Source organism: Tachypleus tridentatus, chromosome 8, assembly GCF_004210375.1.
Source record: "Tachypleus tridentatus isolate NWPU-2018 chromosome 8, ASM421037v1, whole genome shotgun sequence".
NCBI classification, from domain to species: domain Eukaryota; kingdom Metazoa; phylum Arthropoda; class Merostomata; order Xiphosura; family Limulidae; genus Tachypleus; species Tachypleus tridentatus.
In genome coordinates this window covers 9,772,918-9,797,237 of record NC_134832.1, presented here as the reverse complement: position 1 = coordinate 9,797,237, position 24,320 = coordinate 9,772,918, and the positions used below count along the sequence as shown (strand labels likewise).

Below are 24,320 nucleotides of genomic sequence, written 5' to 3'. Positions count from 1 at the left end.
ATCATTTGCATGCACTTTTGCCATCAATGGGGTATTTTCCCTGATCCTGAACTCCATATCGGTGAAGTTTTGCTACACGTGGTCCCCGAGAGAAAGTTCTTGGGGCTTATGTTTGACCATAAGCTGACCTCTATACCACAGATCAAGCAGCTATGGGTCAAATGTACAAGAGCAATGAATATCCTCCATGTCCTCTCTTCCACCACTTAGGGAGCCGATCGATGTTATATGCTGAAGGTATATCATGCTCTTATTCGAGTGAATCTGGTCTATGGATCAGTGGTCTATGGCTCTGCCAGGACCTGAGCCTTAAAGATGCTGGACCCCATTCATCATCAAGGGCTTCAGTTATGCACCAGGGCATTCTGCACTTCTGCAGTTTAAAACTTATACATAAGGTCTCATGAACCTCCTTTGCCGTTTGCAACTATTTTTACTATATTCTTCAAAACTTCATTCCTTACCAAAGCATCCCACTTGGAGTTGTGTTTTTCTTCCTTGGTGGGTCATGCTTTTTTGGAACAGATGATCTGCCATTGCTCCTTTTCATCTTCGTATCCAGGAGCAGTTGGATTAATTGGATCTATCATTGGATAACATTGCTGCATCCACTGGTCAGCTCATCCTACCATGGCTTTTTACAATCTCCAAATGTGACCTATCTTTAAGTCATTTGAGAAAAGCACACACTCCCGATTGGAAATACTGTTTGTTATTTGCTGAACATTTTACAAACCATCCTTCCATTACCACTTGTGGTGCAGTGGTTGTGTGCAGAATCCCCTCTACAGCTTCTGTGTTCACTGCTGAACTGTACACCATTTATCTTGCCCTGGATCTTGCAGTAGTTTTCACCTATATTGAAAACCAATATGCTCATTTCTCTTTAGATCTACTTCTATCCAGTTTTTTGAGATACCAGGCCATTGTTGGTATTTGCTGGAATGGGCTCACTGACACCACAGCTAAATCTGTCTTCTCTGGCACTGTCACTGTTGTGCCTGTTCCATACATGGATGATGGTCCTGTATTCAAGGCTTGGCTTCATGCCTGTTGGCAGTTGACTTGGAGTGAATAATGTGAAAACAAGCTTATTCCAAATGAGACACTATTGGACTTTGACTGTTTTTCTAACTAGACTATGCTTTGGTCACAGTTTTTTAACTCATCATTCTATTTTATCTTGGACTGATGCACAAAGATAAAATTTTACTGTGTTGTTGTCATTATGATTTTAAAAGTTTTGTCTCAAGGTTTATCCATAACATTAGACAGTGTTATTGGTGATGATGACACTGTCCACCTTGGAAATGTTTTTAGTTTTGTAAAGGTCATTAATCTTTTTAATACTATTTACATTTTTAATTTATACATTAGACCTTTGTTTAATGTGGTTCCCCTTTAAGAATCAAAGTACATCTAGTTTGATTTGACTTTAGAAAATGGCAGTAATGTCAAATAACTTGAAACTAGGACTGGAAAGGCCAACTTCAGGTGACTAACACTGCTGTTTGAACTATCTGGTCATGATCCTGGTGAGTTATAATAATTAAAATTTTGTTACAGAAAGTCTTTTAAAACTTGTATTATTTTACTTTCTGAAAATGGTCATATTGTCAACTAACTCAAAACCAGAAATGGAAAAACTCAGGTGACTAATGGTGATTTTTGAACTACCTGTTAGTCTTTCTGGCAAGTTATGATAATTACAGTTATGCTACAGAAAGTCCTTTACAACTTGTATTACTGTGGTTATTCTCTTATCACTGTAGTCTAGATGCAAAAGTTGGATTTAATGCTCTTTATGTTTTTAATTCAAATATTTAACTTTACCTTGTTTTACCTTAATTTCCTTTTATCTATTTTACTTTAATTTTAGCTTTTTACCAAATGTTTGTCACAGACAGCCTAGTTGCTTTGCACCATAAAACACCAAACCAACCAGCCAACCAATCCTATTTCCCCTTCTTGCTATCCACCCCACTCTCTCACAGGGTTGGCTTTACAATTCATGGGATGAATTGCCATGTGTGCTGCCTTTTAACTTTGATCTTGTGGGAGTTTGCCTTTCTCTGTTTGGACAACTGAATACTTCTTTAGCAAATGATCTTTGGATAATGTTTGCACTTTTTCATTGTCTTGTATTTTCATCCTCCTCCTTTTTCTGTGTGTCTAGGTCATTTTCAAATTCCCTCCAATACTGTGCATCTTGGGTATCCAAAGGAGGCTGCATCCTCTCTGTTGAAATTTGAAAACTGTAGAGTATATTTCCTGCCCTCCTAAAAGTTTTTGTTCACAACTTTTTGTCATCCTAAAGATAAGGTAAGAATTAGCACCATCATTGATTCAAGATATACAGATTTCGTAGACTAACATGAGAATTCTCTCCTAGGTTGTGAATGAAAAAAATATTTTTTCACATCCAATTTTGTCTATCATCTCATTGTTTCTTTATGTTTGACCACAACAATTCAAGTTTTCAATTCCAGGCTCTTCCCTCTTGGTAAGTGATGGCCTCTTAAATTTTTATTTAGGTTATGCATGCGTATGTTTGGTGGATGCATTATTGACATCTTCACTTTCATGATTACATGGACAACTGAATCCATCTCAAAAGGTTTCTCTGGAGATAATCCTCCATCTCTTTTTGGAGGCATCTTTTCTGGGTTGGCTTGTTAAGTGCTTCATGTTACTTTGTTCTTCTTTATCTCCACTGAACCACCATCTTTGAATCATCACACCATTATAATTCTAGTGTGTAAGGCTTTTTGGTCTCCTGTTCTACCGACACGAGAGTTTCCTGTTTTGGGAGATGGACTCGGCCTTTCCTTAGAGCTCTCATCTCTCTCAGACACACCCATAAAGGTTCCTTTTATTTGATTTTGAGTGATCAGTGGAATGTGGTTTTCTTTCCATGTTTTCATCCCTCTTTTGTGCTGGCTCAATTGCTTCAACACATCTTTAGTAATTTCACTTTTCTATCCTTGCCCAAACTTGCATTTGTACACAGATGCTTCTCTTTCTGGATGGGGGAAAAATCTAGGAACCTCCACCATCTTAGGGATTTGAGCTAGAGAGAAGAGGTACGGTACATTTGTATTATTCCCACTCGTTATCCTTCCTACAGAAAGGTCTTTTTCATCCTTCAGTATTTTGGTGAATTTATTACTAATTTTGGCATCCTCTTAATTCAGTGTCAAACATTCTCTATGTTATACCCTGATCTGGGGTCCTGCATCTCAAATTGCTAATGTTATGAGTCAAGGTTGGTCCAACCTCCGTACTTGTCTTCCTTGTCATTCTTAATTGTGTCCTGTCTCTCACATATGGCATTACTTCTTGGGTATTTCTATGGAAAATGTTTATTACATCCCTAACAATAATAAGTTTTTCACAAAATAAGCATTAAAGAGTTTTTTGTTAAGTTACTGTTGCCATTCCTAGTTGTTAACTTAAAAGCATATCAGATAATGTTTGTGGTAATAACTCCCTAATGCATTGGGAATGCCCTGTCTATCAGACAAAATCCAAACACTGAGCCAACTGACATGGAAAATCAATTAATTAAAGGTATGGAGTTGAGTGTTTACACCAACAATGTACCCTTCATGGTCTGTGGCTAGTTGTGAGAAGCAGTTACATTTAAAAGTTTTTAATGTTCTTCAAATAGAAATAAAACCACTCTAATTTTTATTGTACTGCTAACCTCCATCCTTAAAAAAATAAAACTGAATGATCTTAAAAAGAACTACAAATCTCACCTTTATAGTTCTTATGTAGTTCCTTTATATATATCTGTTCTCCTTTTCTTTTGAAATTTTATTCAAGTACTTGAGTTATTCTGTCCATTATGATGAACTAAATAATATTATAATTTCAAATTTAGCTACTTATAAAAAGCAGCTAATGACCTGTAGTAAAAAAAATGTTATTTTCTGTGATCAAAAGTTTGTTTTGAATGTGATATTTAGATGGGAATAACTTTAAGATTGTCAGGGAAGAAAAGGATGTTGGTGTTCTGGATGATTTATTTCATTAGCTTTCCAAGCAGTGCATTGTTGCGAGTAGTAAGAGAAAATAAGAACTTAGATGTTAATACAGAAATGTTGATTAAGAGTAAAAAATGTCATAGGTTCATTGCATGTCATTGGTTAGGACACATTTGGAATATTGTGTTCAATCTTGACTACCTTAATTTCTGATATTGATTTTTCCTGAAAAAAAAATATAGGGGAGATATGACTGAAGTGTTTAAGATTGCTAAAGAATAGATATTGATTCATTACCTTTTTTTACACAAATATAAATTATCTTCAACTAAGTTTTATTTTTCACCAGTGTGACTGGTCATTGGAATTGATTACCTTCATATGTGGTAAATGCAGTATACTTAATAGAGCTTAAGAAAAGGCTCAATAAATATTTGAATGATTAGGACTAGTTTTTGAGTCTTTTTAAGTTTAGTAGATGGGTTGTCTTAGATAAATCATGTCCTTTGTACTTAGTTTTATGTTACTGTCAGCACTTCACTTAACTATTTAGCAGCTTTTTTTCTTTCCTCTCTCCAAAGGCAAAATTTTACTGATAAGTTTAACTTTATTTCAGGGACCATTATGAGTGCAGTATATGCAACGTATATACTACCTTTTTTCTAAGAAAGACTTGAACTAGAATGTGTAAATTTCTTTAAAAGATGCAAATTCTAAAAATATACATGTATAGAAATTTATAATTATAGTTGATTTAAATACACTTTGTAAAAATTGATTATAAATTATTGTTGAAAACCAGATTTATATCATATAATCTTTGGAACTTTAGTGTCTGTTGAACTTTTAGTTTATAATTGAATTGTCACAATGTTATTATTCTTACATGTATAGTTAGGAAGGTATAATAATGCTTAGAAAAGTTTTATGAAGTAAAATATTGTATTTTTCAACACATTTTTGAAGCATGAGATAATGGTACTAGTTTTTATTTTTAAATGCATTATCAATTATTATTATTAACTTTTTCTAATAATTATTGTTATCACAGTTCACCTAAGCCTGGTATTGTTTATTGTATTGTAGAGCTGGGTGAAGAGAGTTTTACAATATTAGTTGGTGAAAAATGTAAATTTATCTACACCTTTAGTGGACAAGTATGTTGTAAGTTTATTTCTAAAAACATGTTACTGATAAATTGAAGGATTTCCTGTATAACTTGTGCCATTTTTAATGCCAAATCATACTTTATAAATGTCACTAAAATTACATCACTTTCATAGCTATATAATTATCACAAATCAATTACAACATTTTAGTCATTTCTCTTTTTAAAATATTTTTAAGCTGTTTCATTACCACAGTGAGCCAGTGGGTATGGAATGAATTTAATCCAAGATATTGAAATTATTATCATAATTCATAATGTTTAGTTTGCATGAAGTGTAATTTTTTGGGGGTGAAAATTGTTTAACTACTGTTATAAACAGTGTTAATATTTGTTCAGATTAACTTTCATGCGTTGGTTACATTACAGCCTTAATAAACGTTGTATATTACTTTACTCAACCTTTCTGATTCACTTTGCAATGAAACAGTTTCTTTGAAATGATGAATGTTCTTTAGACATTTTCATCTCTGTACCTTTCTTGTATGAAATTTAAATTTATCCACACACGAACTTCATGTCTGTTTTATGTTTTCTCTCATTTCTTCACAGCATCATTATCACACAGCATTATTTTGGGCAGACAAAGTGGTTTCACTGAATAACGGTAAGTGTAAATGAGTTTATTTCCTTGACACACATTACTGAATTATGGAGGTATGTAGTTGAAAATAAAACTACTTTTTGCCAGTTTAAATGTGATACTTGATGTTTTGTGAATTGAGTAATATGTATTTATGAGTAAGATTATGTCAAAGGTAATATCTGAGGATGTAAGGTTATCGAAGTTTTAATTAAGCTATTAAACATTTATTGCATGAAGCATTATTTTCCTTGTTAGCTCTACATTCATAACTGGGATTTTTTTCTTGTGATTCAGAGCACAGCTAATACTTTGTTAATCTTCCAGTATGTACAAGTAGGAAACAATTTTCAGGTTATTCGTTAAAACTTAACTGAAATAATTTATCTTTTACAAGTTTAATTTAAAATAGCTTGCTGATGAATGCCAGTAAATGAGGATATAAACAGTAGAAAAAAACTAGGCAATTATCATTATATATTTTTACTTCAAGTAGGTTTCTTTTCATCATGAAATGGCCATCATATTTATGTAGCTTGAAATATGCTCTTTCTATTGGTTATAAACATGTACTTGAGAAGCATGCATGAGTAGACAAAATGTTTAAAAAAAAGATTTGTTTGTGATTTGTTATGTGTGTGTATATATATGTATAATCTCAGAAAATCAAAAAAGGTGCAAGATTCTTATTTTATATTCTAACTCATCAATGCCTGAAATTTGAATTTCTAATTTATCTGCTGTAAACATTGTATAGTAGGTGTATAATATAAACTAATAAGACAAGAGTACATGCCATGTAACTTGTAAAAAAGGATATTTAGTGTTTTGTTTTTAGTAGTTCCTTTGAATTTAAGTAATTTAAACATATGTAGTATTAAAGTTTGAATTATAAAATGTGTTTTGATGCCAATTTTATTGACATATATTGTTGGATATACGCAAGTGTTTTAAATGTAACATGAGTTAAGTTTAGTTATTGTTAGAAGTAATAATTTATTGTAGGTTTGTTTGAATCATACATTGTGTAATTCAATTGTTGTAAATAGGTGATTGTTGTGTTGTATTACTAAAACATTGTAAGTTCTCAAAAAATGTAGTTCAAATAAGACAAATTTAATGAGAAATATAGTCAACTGCATCTTGCTTGTGTATTCAGCTTATACAATCAGCAATAATTTCACTTGAAAAAAAGTACTTGTAACAACAGAGTAGGAAAAAAAATTTGTTTTGTTTATTGTGTTCTAAAGTACCTGAACCATTATGTATGAACTTGGACAAAAAAAAGAAATGATTATTTAAAGTTCTGGATAGAGTTGTGGTGATGAACTGTGTAATGATCATTTGTATACGTGATTGACTTGTTTTCATGTATAATTTTAAAACAATGACCTTTGTGCTGTTTGTTTATTGTTGACATTTATCTCCAACATTGTGAGTCACAGATACCTACTGTAAAGTATTATGCCCATAAACACGTGCTTGAAACCTGACATAAGCAAGCCAGTCAGTTTCTACAGGCATAAACATATGGTATCAGTGCTTGAGCATCTCTAATAAAATGGTTTGAGCAGTTAGAAATTCAGTTATTCTTCCCAATCTGTTCTTGTAAGAATTTTTTTTTCACATGAAACTAAATAGTCACTTATCTGAAACCCCACATGGCATAGAATCAGTTGTAATCTAGACACTTTTGGTTATAAATTTAAAGAGGAGTCAGCCTCAGAAAAATCTACTAGCATATTGTAAACTAGAGCATGTTATTAGATAGGCATTAAAAATGGTTTTTGAATTTTCATTGATTGCTCTTTATCTTAATGAGATTGAAGAATATATAACTATAGCTTCAAATATCAATGATGAAATTATAGAAAATTGTTCATGTTACATTACTGATTTTCATGCTGAGATTCATTTACCGATTGAAGCATGAATTCAAAACTATCACACCAAATATTTGGTTGTACCATCACTGGTTGTTGTCTCTATCTGTCATCTGGAGAGAAATATGATCAATCAGACTTTGATGTTCTTATTGAACAGTTGCTGTCTCCCTTTTTAGTCCTGGGGGACTTTAATGGTCATCATCAGCTCTGGGGAAGTGCTGATATTGATAGGAGGGGTCGCTCTGTGTAGTGCATGCTTTCTGATCACAATCTTTCTCTTTTCAGTACTGGTTCTTCTACTTATTTCCGTGCACCTAGTCACTTCTTTACTGCTATTGATCCCTCAATTTGCTCTCCTTCATTATTCTTCCATTTTGCATGGAGGGTTGATAATAATCCATGAGGCAGTGATCATTTTCCCATAATTTTGAGAGAGACTGAGTGGGGTCGATGCCACCCGACCTGCGTGCCCTGGTGGAAGCTGGATAAGGCAAAATGGGCCTCTTTCACTGCTCTCACAAAACTTGATCCTGCCCTTGTCTGTAAGCCATCAATAGACGACTGAGTGGCACCAGTTACTGACTGTGTTATACAAGCAGCTGCTCAATGTATTCCTAAAACCTTGACATGTTTTCCACTATATCTTCATCTGTGATGGAATCCTGCCTGCCACATGACATGGAAGGCTCAAAAACGCGCCTGGGATACTTTCTGTAGATATCCCACACTCGAAGCACATTGCTTTCCAGTGGGCCCATGCACATGCTCGGTGGGTAAGATGTCAAAACCAGAAGGAATCTTGGATTAAGTTCACAACTGGCATATCTTCTACCACCAGTTTCAAAGTCATATGGGACAAGATTTGAAAAGTCAATGGGCAATATAATTCTGTCCCCCCTCTCAATCGTACTCTCTGATGGCCAGTTAGTCACCAATACCTGGAGTATCGCTAATACTCTAGGTGAAAACTTTTGCCGGGTATCTAGCATTTCTGCTTCTTCCTCCACCTTTTTAGCCATCAAGATTTAGGCAGAGTGATCACCTCTTTCCTTTGAGCTGATTATCTCTATGACTATAATCATCCCTTTACACTGGTGGAACTCAAACTGGCCCTTCATCGGTCTAGCAGTACATCGGTTGGACCTGATGATGTACACTATGACATGCTACATCAGCTATCTCCTGCTTCTCTTGCTATTCTTCTGATTGTTTTTAACTGGACCTGGCAGGAGGATTTTTTTCTTGATGTCTGACACCAGTCTGTTGTTCTACTTTTCTGTCTAAGCCTGGGAAGGATACCAAGATTCCTTCAAACTACTGTCCAATTGCTATGATGAGTTGTCTCTGTAAGACCTTAAATAGGATGGTTAATGCTTGTTTTGTTTGGTTCCTCAAATCAAACAACCTCCTCTAGCCCACCCAGTGTGGGTTTTGACGACAGCGCTCCACCATAGACCATCTGATTCGACTTGAAGCATCGATCAAAGAAGCCTTTCTCAAAAGTTAACATCTTGTGTCAATATTCTTTGACATTGAGAAGGCTTATGATACAACATGGAGGTATGGCATTTTGTGAGTATTCCATATATATGGGTTATGTGGCCATTTGTCCATATTTATTTAAAATATTTTAATGGATAGGAGATTCCAAGTTTGTGTGGGTTTGACACTTTCCCATTCTTTTCGACAGGAACTTGGAGTCCCTCGGGGCTGTGTTTTGAGTGTGACTCTTTTCAGTATAAAAATTAATTCCATCACTTAACAACTCCCTCTCACCATTGCAAATGGGCTATATGTTGACATCTTTTACATCTCGTGTCAGTCGTTGAACATGAGGTATATTGAGAGGCAGCTACAAACTGTCCTCAATCATTTACTGAAGTGGACCACAGCATATAGCTTTAATTTCTCTGTCTCTAAAACCATTTGCATGCACTTTTACCACCAACGGATATTCACCCTGATCCTGAACTTCATATCGGTGAAGTTGTGCTGCCTGTGGTCCCTGAGACAAAGATCTTGGGACTTATCTTTGACCATAAGCTGACCTTTATATCACACATCAAGCAGCAACAGGTCAAATGTACAAGAGCACTGAACATCCTCCATGTCCTCTCTACCACCACTTGGGGAGTGGATCAATGTTCTATGCTAAAGATATATCGTGCTCTTATTCGATCGAACCTTGATTATGGATCACTGGCCTATGGCTCTGCCAGACCTTCAGCCTCAAAGATGCTGGACCCCATTCATCATCAAAAACTTCGGCTCTGCACTTGGGCTTTCCACACTTCTCCAGTTCAGAGTTTATGCATAAAGTCTCACGAACCTTCTTTGCTCCTACACTGTTTGAAACTGTCTTTACTATATGCCTCAAAACTTTGTTCCTCACCAAAGCATCCCACCTGGGGTTGTGTTTTCCTTCCTTGGTGGACCACATACTTTTTCAGAACAGATGGTCTGCCATTGCTCCTTTTGGCCTTTGTATCCAGGTGCAGTTGGATGAATTGGTTCTGTCCTTGGATAACATTCTATATCCACTGGTCAACCCATCCTACCATGGCTTGTTACAGTTCCCAGACGTGAGTTATCTTCAAGTCATATGAGAAAAGCAGACACTCCCAATTGGAAATACTATCTGTTATTTGCTAAACATTTTTTGAAACAACTTTCCATTCCTGTCTATACGGATGGTTCAAAATCAGGTGATTCTGTGGATTGTGCTATGGTTTGTTGAGGTTCGTTGGCTGCGTGCTGAACTGTACATCATTTCTCTTGCCCTGAATCACATAGAAGCTAAGTATTAGTGGGAACGAGCTTACTGTCACTGCAGCTAAATTTATCTGCTCTGGCACTGTCATCACTCTACCTGTTCCATACATGGACTATGGTTGTGTATTCAAGGCTCGGCTCCGTGCCAGGTGGCAGACGACTTGGAGTGAGCAACGCGAAAACAAGGGTTTCCAAATAAAACCCTATATTTGACTTTGGCTGTCTTGCTTCCCTGAGGATTGGAAAGAAGAAGTTCTAACTAGATTACATGTTGGTCACAGTTTTTTAACTCATCTTTTTCTTTTATCTGGAACTGATGCACCAGTGTGTAGTTTTGTGTGACACTCAGATCACTCTAAGCTACATTTTACTTTCTTGACTTCATTACGATTCTCAACGATGGCACCATTTTAAATATGTTCTGTCCCAAGGTTTGTCCACAACGTTAGACAGTGTTATTGGTGATGGTGTCACTGTCCACCTTGGAAATGTTTTTAGTCTTTTAAAGGCCAATAATCTTTTTGATGCCATTTAAGTTTTTTAATTTATACATTAAACCTTTTTTAATATGGTTCCCTTTTAAGAATCAAAGTTTATCTAGTTCAATTTGAAATTAGAAAATGGCCGTAAAGTTAAATAACTCGAAACCAGGACTGGAAAGGCCAACTTCAGGTGACTACTGCTGCTGTTTGAACTACCTATTAGTCATCCTGGCAAGTTATTATTAAAATTTTTATTACTTTTTGAAAGTGGCAATAACCTCAAATAACTTAGAACCAGGACTGGAAAAGCCAACTTCAGGTGACTGGCAGTGGTTTTTATACTTACCTGTTAGTCTTCCTGGCAGGTTATGAAAATTACAATTATGCCACAGAAAGTCCTTTATGATTTCTATTATTGTAGTTTTTCTCTTAACGATGTATACTAGATATAAACATTGGTTTTATGCTATTTATGTTTTTTTAAAACTTTGTTCTGTTTTACTTTAATTTTCTTTTATTAATTTTACTAAATTTCCTTTACTTTTACCTTCGTGCTGGTTGTTTGGTGCAGATAGTCTAGCTGCTTTGTGCCATGAAACACTAAATCAACCAACTAACCAACCACATTTTGTACTTGTTAGCTTTTATTTTGTATAAATGATTGAAAATTGAATCATCCTTGTGTATTCAGTTGTACACATATATTCACAGTTTGGCAGTCTTCCAGTTATTGAAGATATATTCTACAGAATATTTGTCAATTTCCTAGACCTGTATGTATTATAGCCATTTTGACAGTCTTGTTGTAAGCTAGGAAACTGTTTTTAAAACTTTATTGTATGAATTGATTAATATTAACATGCCAATTGTCATTTATCATTATAAAATTTTCTGTAAGATAACATAATGTCACTTAGGTATCACCCTTGCACTGAATGCAATGGCATGAATTTTTATTAGTTAAAAATTGGTAGATAAATATTGTTTGTTAAATAACTGAATACTTATTTTTTGTATAGAGTATTATAATTGCTTAAGTAAACAAAAGTCTCGTCTGTATTGTATTGTGTAGTTTATTAAGATATGCATTTATTAGTTTGAGATAAATGTAACTTTTAATGTATGAAATAAAAATATTGAAGAAAACTTTAAGAATCTTTTTGTCTAATATTCTATTGTCTACTATGCTTTCATAATGTATGGGCTGCTTTTTACCTTATATTTCAGATTTACTAACACTAATTGAAAATAAATAGAGTTCTTTGGTAAAAATAACACAATGTTACACAAATTTTGTCCCTAGATAGTATGTGTTATTTCTCAATTGCTTATGTTGTAAAAGTAGAGAAATTGGCCATTATTCCCTTCAAACTTTGTTTTTGTGTCATGGATAATGAAATTTACAAATTAACCTATTTTCTATGTAAAAACGGGCAAATTTGCACATTTTCATTTACATAAGGTCGAAGTGAGTAGTTTTTTGAGATTTGTGACTGTTATGTAAATCACTTTCACGTCTCAGCCCCCAAATATAGTCTCCCATCATGTTTTTGTTATAAGCTCCCAGTTCACAAAAGCAAAGTTGGAAGATAAAAATAGGTCTTTTCCATTTACTTTAGGCATAAGCAATTGGGAAGTAACACTTTCTGCCGAGGAACAAGAAAAAGTAAAAATGTTGTTACATAGTGTAATTGGTACCATGTTATGGCTCTAAACACTTTTCTGGGCTTTATTTGCCTCTTTCACAGTGGAAGAAAAAGTTTCTAATTTTCATGCATTTCATTAGAAAACAAATTTTTCTTGAATATTATTAAAGTGATATTATGACTTTAGATAATGAGAGCAGTATTTTTTCCTGTTAAGAATGTAAAGAAGTGTCATGTTTTTAACAGGTAACTGATAATTGTAAGGAAACAGCAGAAACTGATCCATGAAAAAGCACACAATCTATGATTATGGATTTGTTTTCTTGCATTTGAAAGTTTTCTATTCTGTTTTCATGTAAAAGCTACAATCTAAAAAATAGGTGTATTGCTTTAATAGAGGCAAACATGTTTATTCACAGTTGAAATAACCATTTCAAGTGAACAATCAAATGTAAAGAGTAATACAATTTCTTTCCAGCTGTCTTAATTCTAAATGATAAATTGTATTTATGTAATTTTCGTATTGTATACTGTGTACCATATTCAGTTGTAATAACTGTTGTGTATACCTAACATTTAATTTCTGTGTGTCATCTGAAAAATTAAATCAAAAGATAGTATTTTAATCCATAATTGAAAAATTGTCTTGACACAACATTGAATTAATTTGATTATTTTTATATATTGGGTTGAGGAATAATTCGTGAGCATTTTTCAAGTTAAAAAAATATATTCATAAATGAAACGCTTTCGCAAATTATTTCATGTCATTTGGTAGATAATGTTTTGCTCTAATAGATGGTGTGTTTGATTTTCATATGTCTTTAATTTTTGCTTTCATTTTCAGCTCATTAAATGGAATGTCAAGTGGACAAAATCGAGCATTTTCGACACCATCTGCTTTTCGCATTTAATTTCTTGCAATTTCGTTTACAACAATGCATACTATATACCTAGGTATTACATGAAATAAAGTATCATAATAAATGTTTTGGGTGTAATGTGTTCATGCATTGAAGTATTGTATAGTGTTGCATGTAATGCTTGAATGAAATTATTTAAAAATGCTCACGAATTATTCCTCAACCTAATAGTATCTTCAGCATATTAAAAAAAAATGTAACAAGTATATTTGCCTTTTTTTTAAAAAAAGGATGAGACAAGGATGAGACCCTGTAGTTAATAGAAGTCTTAAGTATGACAGTGTTATTTTATAATGTTTTCCATTTCAGGAGATTGCCAAGATATCTTTTGGTTGGCTCAGTGCCTGTTTCTGACTGAACAGTACCACAGAGCTGCTCATTGTATCAAAAGTAAAAATCTTCATAAGGTCAGTACAGAAAGTTATCTCATTCTGAAATAAATACATAAAAGGTGTAAACAGTAACAGTGCATAACAATACTAAGTAATTTATATCTACTATAAAATCTATGCAAAGACAATTTTTTCTGTTAAAAGGGAGATCAACAAAAAAATAAGTGTTGATTGCTTACCTCATGATTATAGGCCTGAAACCAGAAGTTGCTTTTGAGAATGTTTGTTTTGGAAAAAAGACCTTATTCTTAAACTAATTTTGTTTTCACTTTGTTTCCTGTTTAACATTATTGTTAAGGAAGTTTGTTTCTCTCTGAGTAACTGTTTGATATTAGTGTGTATTCCAAGTTAATGAATATATGATAATTATTTTAACTTTAATTTTTTGTTTTTACTTTCTCCTGTTTGTAGTCGTAACATTGACAATATGTCAGAAGTAAATCTTAGAGACATCATCCTATGTATTGTTCCCAGTAGTAGTCAACCTGCCCTAATTATTTGTTGCTTAGAAGTTTGTAAATTAGGTTTAAGTTTTGCTAAGTCCTGAAAGTGTTAATTGTATTTTTGTTACTTAGTTAACTTAAATGATCTTCCATAACTTTAAAAAAAGCAGAAGTGAGAAATGTTGAGACTATTTAATCTATGTTTCTATAGGCAGTGCTCATATAGGTCCTGGAAACCTTGAACATTTTTGAAAAGATTAAAATGTAATCAAGAAAGACTTCTGCAAGACTCAAATATCTTCTTTGAACTACTAGTAAATAAAATATTTGATTTTGTTCCAGTATCTCAGATCCTGTTTCAAAATGTAATCTCTTTATTTAACAGTGTTAAGTTAAATTTTATAACACAATTGTAATTACTCTCTTAACCTTGAATATCTTTTCAGCATTTTTACACGATACTTTAGTTAATAGCTCTAACATTCTGAGTGGTAATTAGAAACAATTAATTTGTTTAATACTTCTACTTAATAATTGTGAAGGAAATTTGGCAAGCCGTAGTGAATAATTGTTATTTTTGTAAATACCGGTAAGTCTTGATTTATGCAATACAGTAGATCCTGGTATTTAAGACCACCCCTTCTGCAGAACAATAGTGGTCTTAAACAGCAGGTGGTCTGTTATTGCAGGAGCCCATTTTTTGCATGTTTTTTTTTATTTGTACATATTTTGAAGTTAACAAAGAAAACAAAGAAAGGCTTTTCATTTGTTTTTTCTTATATTTTTTTTCTTAGCAAAAAAAACACAAAACAAAGTAACAGCAATATGTACAAAAACAATTTTACAATACATGTAGACTCTATTAACTTTATTTACAGTTTGAAAAAGTCCTGAATGCACAACTGTTTTTTTCTGGTCTGCTGAGCCAACACAGTCACTGACTTCTGTCCACTCTGAACAATATTCAAAAGTTCTGCGTTGTTCTGGGCCACTGCGCTCTTTCGAAGATACTCCAGGCATCTAGCCATCTCCTTGTTGTCTGGAACAAAGTCGTCTCCAGTTTCCTGGTCTTGTTGCTCCTCCTCTGGCTCCTGGTGCTCACCAGCAGCTGCTTCATCGAGCTTCTTCTGCCAGTTGTCTCCAAACTGGACGGTGCTGACTACGTCACTGTCGCAGTCGGTGAAATCCTCCCAGGATGTACCACCCAGGACACGCTCAAAGTCTGGATCTGCTGTGGGTAGCTCCAGTTGTGGTGTGTCCTCTGTGGCTGGAGCAAAAGCTACAAAACCACACTTCCGAAAACAGTTGATCACTGTCTCAGCGGTAACACAATCCCATGCTTGTTTACACCAGTACACCATGTCCAGAATGTTCGCAGATTGCGCTATGTCTGTTTCATTCATTTGGAACAGCACATGCCTCACAAGCCGCTTCCTGTAATGCGCCATGAAAGCACGGATGATTCCTGCGTCGCATGGCTGTAGCTTTGATGTCGTGTTCGAGGCAGGAAATGCAGCTTGACATTTGACAGGGTGATGGCGGGGTGAGCGGGCAGTTGTCCACAAACATAAGGATTTTCCTCTTCTGCAGCTTCATTTTATTGTTGATAGTTGTGAGCCAATCCCTGAAGATAGTGCTGGTCATCCACGCCTTCTTATTGTGTTTATATATTACGGAAGCGATGATGTTGACAGGCTGCCAAAACAGCAGGGCTTGGCAGATTTCCGATCACTAATGGGGTCAGCTTCGGAGGCACTGCACGAGTAAAATGGTGAGCAGCTCCTTGAATTTTGCCCCACTGCAAGTGTCCCCTTCTTGACAAGTGAACGGGTGGGTAGGGCTCTATAGAACAGCCCGTCTCATCTGCGTTGAAGATATCCTTCAACTCGTAGCCCTCGGTAATAGCTGCCAGGCGCTTGTTCCAGTCATCGACTGCTGCAGGATTCACGTCTGCTGCTTCTTCATTCAACACTTTCATGGACAGATTGTTGCGCTTTTGGAAAGCCTCTAGCCAGCCTGTAATATAGAAAACAAAACACGCAGCGTTAAAATTTCGTGAAAGTAACTTAAACTTATTCAAGTCAAGTAAAACAAAAGTGAATGCATATTAAAACATTTTGGGTTATCAAGCTGGAAATTTATAGGCCTAAATAATTACCATTGGAGGCAGTGAAGTCATCCAGATTCATTTCTGTGGCTTTCATCAGTGCATATTCCTTCAAAGCTACGCCAGTAACAGGGTGGTTTTTGGCACGTGCGGCACAAAATCAGTCCCACACTCTTTCGTTCAGCTCCATGTAGACTGTTTTCCGTGCTTTCTGATATTTTTGGCCAGTGTTAGCACCATTTTGCCACAGTAACATTATTTTTTCTTTGTCATTTACTATGCTCTGTATTTGTGTCTTTCCAACGTTCATGAATTCTGCAATTTTTCTGCAGCTTTTGCCGCCTTCAAACAACTTTACAACTTTCACACGATCTTCTAGTGAAAGCACTTTGTGTTTTCTACAATCAGCCATGACTTCAGAATGAAGATAAAGACGTTTTGAATATGTATAGAGCAAAAGAATCAAATTGAAACTGATTTTTAATAAATATATGCCTCCTATTTATACCTTAACCAAACTGATCATTTTTGTTATGATTTGGTCTACTAATCTACTAATTGGATGCGACATGTTTGTTCAGCAATTATCAATGAAAAGCTGGCGTGTGGTGTGGTTTTGTTTGTTTAGCAATATTTTACATCAGTACATTGGACAAAACTGTCAATTATCAGACGTGAGGTATTATGAAATGACCGTTAAGACCAGCATTTAAGCGACCAAATGACCGGTTTTTGATCACACACGGGCGGTCTCTGGTCGTGTCCAGCGGGTGGTCGGTCACTACGGGGAAAATAACATTGAAAGCCGTCCGTTGGCAGAAATATGGTCGGAAACACCGGGTGGTCGGCAACAACGGGGTCGTCCAAACCAGGATCTACTGTAGTTGCATTCCAGGAATTGGTCACATAAATCAGAGTTGCATAAATCAAATGCTATTTTCCATAGAGTATACACAATGCATGCAATCCCGGTGGGAATGTCATTAGTCAATCTGTAATATACTGTAGGAGTGGAAGGTAGAATTACTCTAACTATCACTTTCATCGGGTTTCCAATGTAAAAAATATATACATCAGTAATCTATCGAACTTGTGTTTTTATATTCATTTTGGTTATTTTACCATGTAGTTCAATGCTTTTTTTGTGTGTAAGTCATATGTAAGGATGAATAAAAAAGCAGTTAAGACTAAACAAAGATTAAACCCATGGTCTATGTGATAGTTCTATAAAAATAAATGCCAAAAGGCCCAAGTTTAATTCATTCTTAAGCCTAGGCTGATTCATCATCTACCATGTTGCATGCTGCACTGTCACTTGCCAATGAAGGGGGGGGGTATTGTGTGACACATCATTTTTTTAAAAAATGCATGCAGAGTCCGTTGCTTGGCTTTTTTCAACAAATCATGACAGATGCCTTATAACAGCTAATGTCTGCCGAGACTGATCTTTTCACTTTTGAACTATTTTCAGTATTCAGGTTATCAACTTAAAATATTGTTAGGGTGACATCATTTTGTTTTAATGTTTGATTAAGTCTTTTCCTACTAAGCACTCATGGGTTTGAGTTGCCTGTATTTTCTTCATCTGTGTTTGCATCAGCAAAGCTTTCAAGTAAATGTTGAAAAAATGCTTCTATTTGTACTTTACAATACTCAAATCACTTAAATCACATTAATCTGAATTTGCAAGCATATAAATTGAGAAATGGTATTATTCCATTGATTATTTTAACAACAAAAAAAAACTCGTAAATTGAAACATACCCGTAAAACCAAAAAGTCATATATCTAATAATTGACATTTTCCTTGGATTTTGGGAATTGTAGAATTTTTGATAAGTTGAAAACTTTCTTTCTTGATCAAATATTTGAACCTTGCATAATAGAGAATACATATTATGGTTTATATATTGTTTCCACTTTTTTCTTTTGTTGTCTACTCCAATGTTTCAGTTATTAAAAAGGGAAAAAAAACAAACCCGAAAACTTAAGGATTTAACTTTCACAGAATTTGTGCAGTAGATGATTTTACCGAACTTACTCTGTATGTCCAGCATATTTCAAACTTTCCTGTCTTAGCCAAGCAGTTGCTTCAAAACTTTACATGGAACTAAATGAATACCTTCTTTGGATGTTTTCAAAGGAACAGTATATGTAGAGTATGGGGTACTCCAGACTCAGTTTATCTAAACAGATGTTTTCACTCTTCTTTATTTTCAAACTAGGTAATTATAGGAATAGATACTCTCAGTCATGATTATTTCTCTTCCCCTTGAGGTTAATTCCTATACGTGGTGAGGGAACCTCCCAGAGAAGGATCTGTACTTTCAGTGTACTTCTTCTGCGATTGAAACTAGTTTCATAGCTATTGCTATTATCACTTTCTAAATGCTTCAGAGTGTTTAAAACCTTATTTAGCTTTTAGTGGCTGGCTTGTTATTGAAGTTTTATGTTCATTACTGTCTCAAAGAACTGGAAGTGTGGATTCCTGTACATGGTGAGGGGATCTCCCAAGGAAGGTTCTACTCTTTCAGTTTACCTCCTCTGGGATTTAAACATCCACCCATGTGTTGGCCATTCATGCAACCCGTGAAGGGGAGGAGGGGACCGACTCCAACATACTGGTTTGGCCTTGAATTTCTGAAGATGGATAGCGTTGGGGTTACTTCCCCAGTGTCAACCAAGTACCATTGTTGGACATTCTCAACAGGGTTGTGGACATTGTGTCTGATACTGGTGTTCGGGTATAGTGCGTTGCTGTAGTGTCATTGTTTGGCATTGTAGCATGTGCTTTCATAGGGCACCATGATGGGTGGGGCCAGTGGGCACTGAAATGTTGCATCTTCTTTATTATAGATACCCACATTTACGAAAAAAACAAAACAAATTATAGCAAAACAATCACGCATGGATGACTCTGCTGTACAGTCAACATCACAGTCAGATTCTGTATCTCAATTTCCAATTACACTGCACAGCAATTTTTTTGAAAAGTTTTGCTTCCTGAAGAGTTTTTGCTGATTGTGACAGGTACTTGGTGGGTATGCAAAATATAGTTTTGGTTTTGTTTCATCACGTAGGAACTCTGAGAAATAGACAGTTAACAATTTACTGGCAATAACATATTTAATTGCGTTTATGTTTCTAATACGCTATTAAGTTCAACATAATTAAAAGTGTTTTGCTCCTGATTTTCATTTGTATTTAATGTCTGGTGCATCATGTTGCAGTGTCCAACAGTGGTCAGCAAGCATTGATGGATTCCAGTTGCCCTGTTATCATTTTTCCATTGTAGCAATGTCCTGGTGAAACCTTTCTCAGACAGACAGCACACGTCCCACAACAAATGTGAGGCACACATTCCTGGTCTTGATAACCAATTTTACAGCCGAAGTACAGATGATACGCTTTCTTCACAAGAGCAGTCATTGAGCGTCTCTGATGAACAAGCATATACTCGTCACAAATATAGCAGAATGTATTGCAGTTGTTACAACATTGACGAGACATATAGACCAACACCAATCGTCTTGTAAAACGTCTATAACATCTAACTTGCTTGTCACAGTGCTATGAACAGTGCTATATTCTGAAACAATATGTACATACTATAAGGTCTGTATTAATCCAATGAGCAGTATCTGTGTATGCAAGACACTTTTATAGCCTGCTGAGACAGTGTCAAGCTGATTCCAGCCTGCCAAGGCATGCCCGGGCTGCTTACTTCCACAGAACAGCTTCCAACCTGGCCTGATTTCATGCCTGGACATACCCAAACTGCACAAAACATTGTTTATAGGTCTCTTACAGAAACGAAAATTTTTGGACACAAATATAAGAAAAAACATGACAAAACTGAAGATTTCAATGAAATGGTATGTCATGGGCACATTTGGATGTGATTTTCATGATCAGCAGCCAAAAATCTGTAAGGAACACCCAACAGTGTTCAAGAAGCGAAAACTTTGTTGTACAGCGTTATCCATTCCTTATCTGAGAAATAATTATGGCAGATGTACCTCTTTTTTATTCAAAAGGGACCAAATCTCCACTTGCAAAGACAAAATTATGGTGCCTTCTAATGTTCTGATATTGACATTTTCATCACCACGTCCTCTTGTCATAGTCAAAGCAGGTGATCTGAATTGTAAGTTGTGGCTATACATTCCCAACACTCTCAGATGTTTCCAGGATAAAGGGTTCAGTCACTCAAAAACATCATATCGTGGTCCTATAACATGTCTGTTGTGGTGGCAAAGACCATGATCTATACAAGTGCATGCAAGAACCATGCTATTTCTTGCCCTAAATGGGTGAAAGAGAAATAGGTGCAATGCTTCAAGACTGAAAATAATATCTCCTATTCAGAGGCTTGGAAATGATTGTCCCCATCTCCATCTCCATTCTGACAACAGCACTCTACCATCGACCACCTGATTTTACTTTAAACACCATTTGGGGAAACCTTTCTCTAGCAACAACATCTTGTTTCTGTATTTTTGTACCTGGAGAAAGCTTATGATACAATGTAGACATATGGCACCTTGTGAGAACTTCCACTCTTCAGGGTTGCACGGCCATTTACTCACTTTTATTAAATATTTTTTAATGAACTGGCAATTCCAAGTTTATGTGGGCTCAACATTTTTCTGTTCTTTCCCACAGGAACTTGGAGTTTCTCAGGGCTGTGTCTTGAGTGTTACACTTTTCATTATAAAGATTAATACCATCGGTGGACAACTCCTCCTACAGTTGCAAACAGTCTCTGTGTTGATGACTTCCACATTTTGTGTCAGTCGTTGAGCATGAGGTTTTTTGAATGGCAGCTACAGACTGCCCTCAATCACTTACTGAAGTGGACCACAGCAGACAGTTTTACCTTTTCTTGCTCCAAAACCATTTATTCCACACATCAAGCACCTATTTCCATTTATACGGATGGTTTGAAATCAGGTGACTCTATGGGCTCTTTCATGGTTTGTTGTGATTCTGTTGTTGCATATAGAATCCCCTCTACAGTTTCTGTGTTCACTGCAAAATTGTATGCCATTTTTCTTGCCTTGAATCACATAGAAGCTATGCAATACACAAACTGTACTATATATATTTGCCCAAGAGTCATTTTACATTATTTCTCACCCTATTCTTGTGATATTCAAAACTGACTGGCCCATTTTTCTCTATCATCTACTTCTGTCTGGTTTTTCTGGATACCAGGCCATATTGATATTTGCAGGAATGTGCTAGCTGACATTGCAGCTCAATCTGTCTGCTCTGTTACTATCACCAGTATGCCTGTCTCATACATGACTATGGTCCTGTATTCAAGGCTTGGCTCTGTCCCAGTTGGCAGTCAACTTGGAAAAAGCAATGTGATAACTAGCTTTTTCGGATCAAACCTTTTATTTTTTGGCCATCTTGCTTCTATTAGAATTGGAAGGAGAAAGTTGTTCTGGCTAAGATATGCATTGGCCACAGTTTTTTAACTCATCACTTTCTTTTATCTGATACTGATGCACCAATGTGCAATGTTCTGTGTGACACTCAGGTCACAACAGCCCACATTTTACTGTCATGTTGTCATTATGATTTAGAGCAATAGCACCATTTTAAACATATTTTTACCATTGATTCACCCTTATTAATGGTGACACTGGTTCACCTCAGTTGGTTTTCTAAGTTTTTAAGGGTCATTGGTCTTTTTAACTCTGAGATTTTAATTTGAAAACTGGACTGTGTTTCATTTTAGCATAATTCCTTTTTACATATATTAATGATTTTACTTTTTTACTGGTTGTTTGCAGATAGCCTAGTTGCTTTGTGCCAACAAATGCTAAACAACCATTTCTCTTGTTTGTAAAATGTTGCTTTCTCTTGTTCTGATTACAAGAGTTTCCAGGATTCAAGTAGAAAGACCGTATTTATTTGGCTTACTTTAAAATTTTCTGTTTAAGATCAAATCCTTCATTGTGTGAGTAATTCTTATGGAAATATAGTTTGCTCATTGCATGACAGGCAACAGGATTTCATTTCTTCATTACCTGCAAAACTATTTGTTTTGCCAAAATTACTTATAAACATATGCATTACTCTTAAAAGACTTGCTTTCACATTATGACTACATAAACTACAAAAATTTCCTTAAAATCTGCAAAAACCTTTATTGATTTGCCCTTGAAGTTATAGCAAATATAGATAGTTGAGGAGCCATTTAGACTTCATTATTGTAAACTTTTTTATTCTGTTTTTGTGTAGCCCCCTGCTACTACAGCTGTATGTTTTCAGGTTTAAAATGCTAAAATCATGGGTTCAATTCCCCTCGGTGGGCTCAGCAGATAGCCCAATGTGGCTTTGCTGTAACAAAAACACACACTGTTCTAGTGTTAAATTTTCAGGATCTGTGAAATATAGTCAAAGTTAAATATTTTATTATTTAAAATTTATGTGCAGTAGTTTTGCAGTGTTCACCAAATTATGATTATAGATTATTTTTGCATGAAAATATTCTTCTGTGTTGCAACTACTGTTTAAGTAATTTTATAATTATTTTAGAAGTTTTGACCAGTAAAAAAAAAAATATCTTGCTGACTTGATAAATGTCATTCTTTCAAAATAAAGCTGAAACTAAGAAAGAGAAGTGGCGTATATGTTTTAGATCTAATATTAAAGAGAATTTTTTGAGTTAGTTTTGAATTAGTAAATATTCAGTATTTCAGTTATTCTCAGTAAAATTATTATACAATGTAAACTTTGCTTCCTGTTTGTGTTATTATTAGAAGTAGGCATAATGTGGAATTATGACTTTTCTAGTTTACTAGAATTTAGTTTTAGTATCCTTACCCGACAGAAATTTTATCCAAAATTACTTTAGATTTAGTAAGTGTTGCAGTAATGAATACAAGTTAGTGGGAATGGTGTAACCTGTGATAAATTATTCACAGGTTTTTATTAATAGTAAAATAACTTAAGCCTATTTGATAGTGTATCCTAATTAAGAAGCTAGCACACAGGATCACATATAAAAGACCTAAAACTCAAATACTTTTGAGTAGTTCACTGTTTGTTTTCAGGAGAATGAGAATAAAGAAGAAAAATGGTGAACTATTTGGAAGTGCTCGAGTTTATGGGTTTTGTTTGAAATTTTTGACTGTTTGTACGCTATTCAGTCATTTTCAAACTGTATGCTTTAAAAATAAAACCATTACATTTAATTTATGGTTGTGCCTTCAAGCAAAAATTGCATTTTTTTGTTTTTCAGGTTGACCTGGGTTGTCGATACCTTGCTGCAAAATGTCATGTATGTATTTGCACAATAATATATTCTCTATAACTTTACTGTTTGGGATAAGTGTTCTCTGTAAATGCAGCATAGGTCAATATGCTTTTGGGTTTTGTTGCCTAAAATTATGTAGTATTTACATGTGCTTCATATATTGTAATTATTTATGCAATATGATATATATATCATTCTGTTGCCCAAATTTCTTCATCTTTTAGGTGTAATTCACAAAAACATGGATTCATTTTAATGTGCAAGAGTGGTACTTTAAAAAAAATTTCATTCCTGATGAAAAATTAATTTTTTTTGTGTGATTTTGTTTTTAGAGGATTTTTCTCTTTGGATGAAAGATTTCACCAATGTTCACAAGAGCTTTTTAAAAATTTATTGTTTTAAGATCCACCTGACTGACTACTATTGTGGGAAACTGAAAGATGTATTAATTTTTTCAATCAAATTATGCTGTAATGGTCAGTCAGTAAACTAAAAGTACCTGTTGTAGATGTTGTACTAGTTAAAACTACTCAGCCAGTGTATACAAATAAAATTCACTTTCACTATAAAAAAAATTTTCTTCTGTAGTGTATAGTATTCAGGAAGTTTTCAATAATAAAAAAAATAATTAAAATTAGGCTTTGAGTTGTGTATGA

The 24,320-nt window shown here is 34.8% G+C and overlaps 1 protein-coding gene across 3 annotated transcripts in view; it reads left to right on the top strand.

Annotated features, from left to right (window-relative positions):
• The window catches only part of Cdc16 (cell division cycle protein 16), a 149,799-nt gene that overhangs the window by 7,481 nt on the left and 117,998 nt on the right, over positions 1-24,320 (top strand). For all 3 annotated transcript variants that reach the window (XM_076517562.1, XM_076517561.1, XM_076517560.1), the window contains exons 2-4: positions 5,710-5,764; positions 13,759-13,856; positions 23,650-23,688. In XM_076517562.1, the coding sequence (XP_076373677.1) occupies positions 5,710-5,764; positions 13,759-13,856; positions 23,650-23,688 (192 nt within the window). The remainder of the gene's footprint in view (positions 1-5,709; positions 5,765-13,758; positions 13,857-23,649; positions 23,689-24,320) is intronic.